Raw genomic sequence first — 3184 nt, forward strand, 5'->3', positions numbered from 1 at the left:
AGAACAGATAGATATGTTTTTACTTGGATTTGTATGTGAAGCTACATTTTTAAAATTCAGTTTCTACTTCTTTGATCTTCACTATTTTGCCTTCCTTTATTAACACTAATTAGTATTAGTTTTCAAATATTTCTGACACACAACAATAATGTACCCTGTGCCACATTTGATGATATCTTAAAAAATTGCCATTTCCCAGTAAGTGGTAACTATGTTTGTTAATAAAACATAGATCTAAATTCCCCACTTGAAACAAGGTGTAAGAGAAGAGGAGGATGTGGCTGGGTGGAGGTAACTGGGTTGCTGTTTGCTGCAGAGCTAGGCTTTGGAAGATGCCCATATAGTGAGCTGTGCTGGAACACTGAATGTTTGATTACCCCTGTCCTTCATGGGTTTCCATTCTGAAGCAATGATCAGTTCACAAAGAAATTCCTAAAGGGAAGCTATTTAGAAAAAAGAAAGCAAAACCATAATGTTGAATGGAACCACATAAAATAAGTTCCCATATACCACCTAAAAGCAACAGATGTCATTGAATTAACATCAAGATGACCTTCACATATATATCAAAATGAAAGGACAAGTGTAGAGCAGCACTGTCCCATACTGTACTCAATAGAATATGGATGCACACATGGTTTGTATTAAATTTTTGCTCTAGACTTTATGGTTCTGGGAAGCCTTTCAGGGTGATAACATAGTGGGTAAACACAGAAGAGTAAATTAGTTTCTTTCTACCTCCAAAATGCCTTTGGCTACTTATATTTCTTGCCTTTGAGAAAACACTTCTGTTCTTTCAAATGAGAGAGGGAAGGTGGCTGTAAGAGACTAACCATCAACAAGACCACTATCACTGCTGAGTTAAAAAATGCCATGTGTAGGCTTTTTCAGAGCGTTAAAAGAATAGTTTCCCTGGGGAATATCTACCAAGGCTGGGAGAATAGCCCTTTTGTGGAAACCATGTAGCACTTTTGTTTATTACATGTTTCATAAGTTAGTTATCACCTATGAGGCCCAATAATGAATGAGAAGCTGCTTAGTGACTCATGGAGAATTCATGGGAGTCAGTTGATTGTATCCAAAAACTACTGACTCTTAAAACCTCATGTTCGCATCCCACTCACTGTCTAGTGTATTAGATGATGTTTTCATTATATGTTATCACTGAATCTAATTTTTTTGTCAAGGATATTTTTTCCTGTCCAAATGAAGGCTGTATCTCCAACAAAGTCATGAGATACATTCTGGTGATGCCCTTGGGTCTGTCTACTGATTTGCCTGTTATATTTTCTCCTGGAAGAAAAAAAAAAGACAGAAAGTCCAGTGAAGTCATAATGCCTGAGTATTAACTTTAAGGCCTGAGTATTTTGTTTCAGTGACAGAAAAATGCACAATCTAAGCAATACAGACTTAGGGCGGTGGTGGCATATACCTTTAATCCCAGCACTTGGGAGGCAGAGGCAGGTGGATTTCTGAGTTCTAGGCCAGCCTGGTCTACAAAGTGAGTTCCAGGACAGCCAGGGCTGTACAGAAAAACCCTGTTGAGAAAAAAAAAATTGATTTAGAAAAAGTAGCTTTACTTACCTATGTCTTTGATTTTTCCTCTATGAAATTAAACAATGACATTCCATTTTAAGAAGAATGTTGATATAACTTATTAATCAAATCGGGTGTAAAGAAATGAAAAGCTAAGTGGCTTTTTAACAGAATGAATGGGTACCTAGGACAATGCCAGATTACCTCTTATGATTTTCAAATTATTTATTTATTATATGTGTCCCATGTATGTCATGGCACATGTACGGAGGGCAAAGGATAACCCGTGGGAGTCAGTTCTCTTCTTCCATCATGTAGGTCCAAGGATTGAACTCAGATCGTTAGGGTTGCCAGCAAGTGTCTCTACCCACAGAGCCCTCTTACTACTTTTTAACGATTATTATATGCTACTTCCTTGTGGGTATTCATAGTGAGTGGTTGATTTATCTCTCTTCTAGCCCCAAGGTTTTCTGGTGTCAGTCATGATCAGAAGGCAACACATGGAAGAACAAAGCAACACTTCCTCTATCCTGGCCCCTGACTTCCTCCTCATCTGCTTCCCCAACTACCAGACCTGGCAGCATTGGCTGTCCCTGCCCCTCAGCCTCCTCTTCCTCCTGGCCATGGGGGCCAATGCCACCCTTCTCATCACCATCAGGATGGAGGCCTCTCTGCATGAGCCCATGTACTACCTGCTCAGCCTTCTATCCCTGCTGGACATTGTGCTCTGCCTCACTGTCATACCTAAGGTCCTGGCCATCTTCTGGTTTGACAATAAATCTATCGGCTTCTCTGCCTGCTTCCTCCAGATGTTTGTCATGAACAGTTTCCTGACGATGGAGTCCTGCACCTTCATGGTCATGGCTTATGACCGCTATGTGGCCATCTGTAAGCCTCTACAGTACCCATCCATCATCACTGATCAGTTTGTGGTTAGGGCTGCCATCTTTGTAGCAACCAGAAATGGGATTCTTACTATGCCCATCCCCATACTTTCTTCCCAACTGAGATATTGTGCAAGAATTATCAGGAACTGCATCTGCACTAACATGTCTGTATCCAAACTCTCCTGTGATGACATCACTTTTAATAAACTCTACCAGTTTGTCATAGGTTGGACCCTGCTGGGTTCTGATCTCATCCTCATTGTCCTATCTTATTCTTTCATTCTGAAGGCTGTACTCAGGATCAAAGCAGAGGGAGCTGTGGCCAAAGCCCTGAGCACATGTGGTTCCCACTTCATCCTCATCCTCTTCTTCAGCACAGTCTTGCTGGTGCTAGTCATCACTAACCTGGCCAAGGAGAGGATTCCTCCGGATGTCCCCATCCTGCTCAATATCCTGCATCACCTTATCCCCCCTGCTCTGAATCCCATTGTTTATGGGGTAAGAACCAGGGAGATCAAGCAGGGAATACGGAACCTGCTTAGGAGGAGGTTGTAAGATGACAGGTTTTGGCAATCAAACACCACATACTAAGCATTATGTTTTAAAAGGCATCTTGTATGTTCCTAAGTCCCTTAAAACCTTCAGAGCATATATGTAATTTAAGGTGTTAAGTAATCATGTTGAAATGGGACCTGGCAGAGTGAAGCTGAGCTGTAAGAGATGGTAAAGTCAGCCACAGGTGAAAGAGTAAGAGCTGGAAA

The 3184-nt window shown here is 41.3% G+C and overlaps 1 protein-coding gene across 1 annotated transcript; it reads left to right on the forward strand.

Moving 5' to 3' along the window:
- Positions 1-2018: 2018 nt before the first annotated feature.
- On the forward strand, positions 2019-2978 carry LOC110299048 (olfactory receptor 56A4-like). Its single transcript, XM_021168636.1, has one exon. It carries the CDS (start codon positions 2019-2021, stop codon positions 2976-2978), a length of 960 nt encoding a protein of 319 aa, XP_021024295.1.
- The last annotated feature ends 206 nt before the right edge of the window (positions 2979-3184 follow it).

The sequence above is a fragment of the Mus caroli genome, unplaced genomic scaffold (genome assembly GCF_978045245.1).
Source record: "Mus caroli unplaced genomic scaffold, Mus_caroli_1 scaffold_8, whole genome shotgun sequence".
Lineage (NCBI taxonomy): Eukaryota > Metazoa > Chordata > Mammalia > Rodentia > Muridae > Mus > Mus caroli.

Bases quoted from the DNA above. Each gene is read 5' to 3' on its own strand.
- LOC110299048 (XM_021168636.1), top strand. From the start codon at position 2,019: ATGATCAGAAGGCAACACATGGAAGAACAAAGCAACACTTCCTCTATC.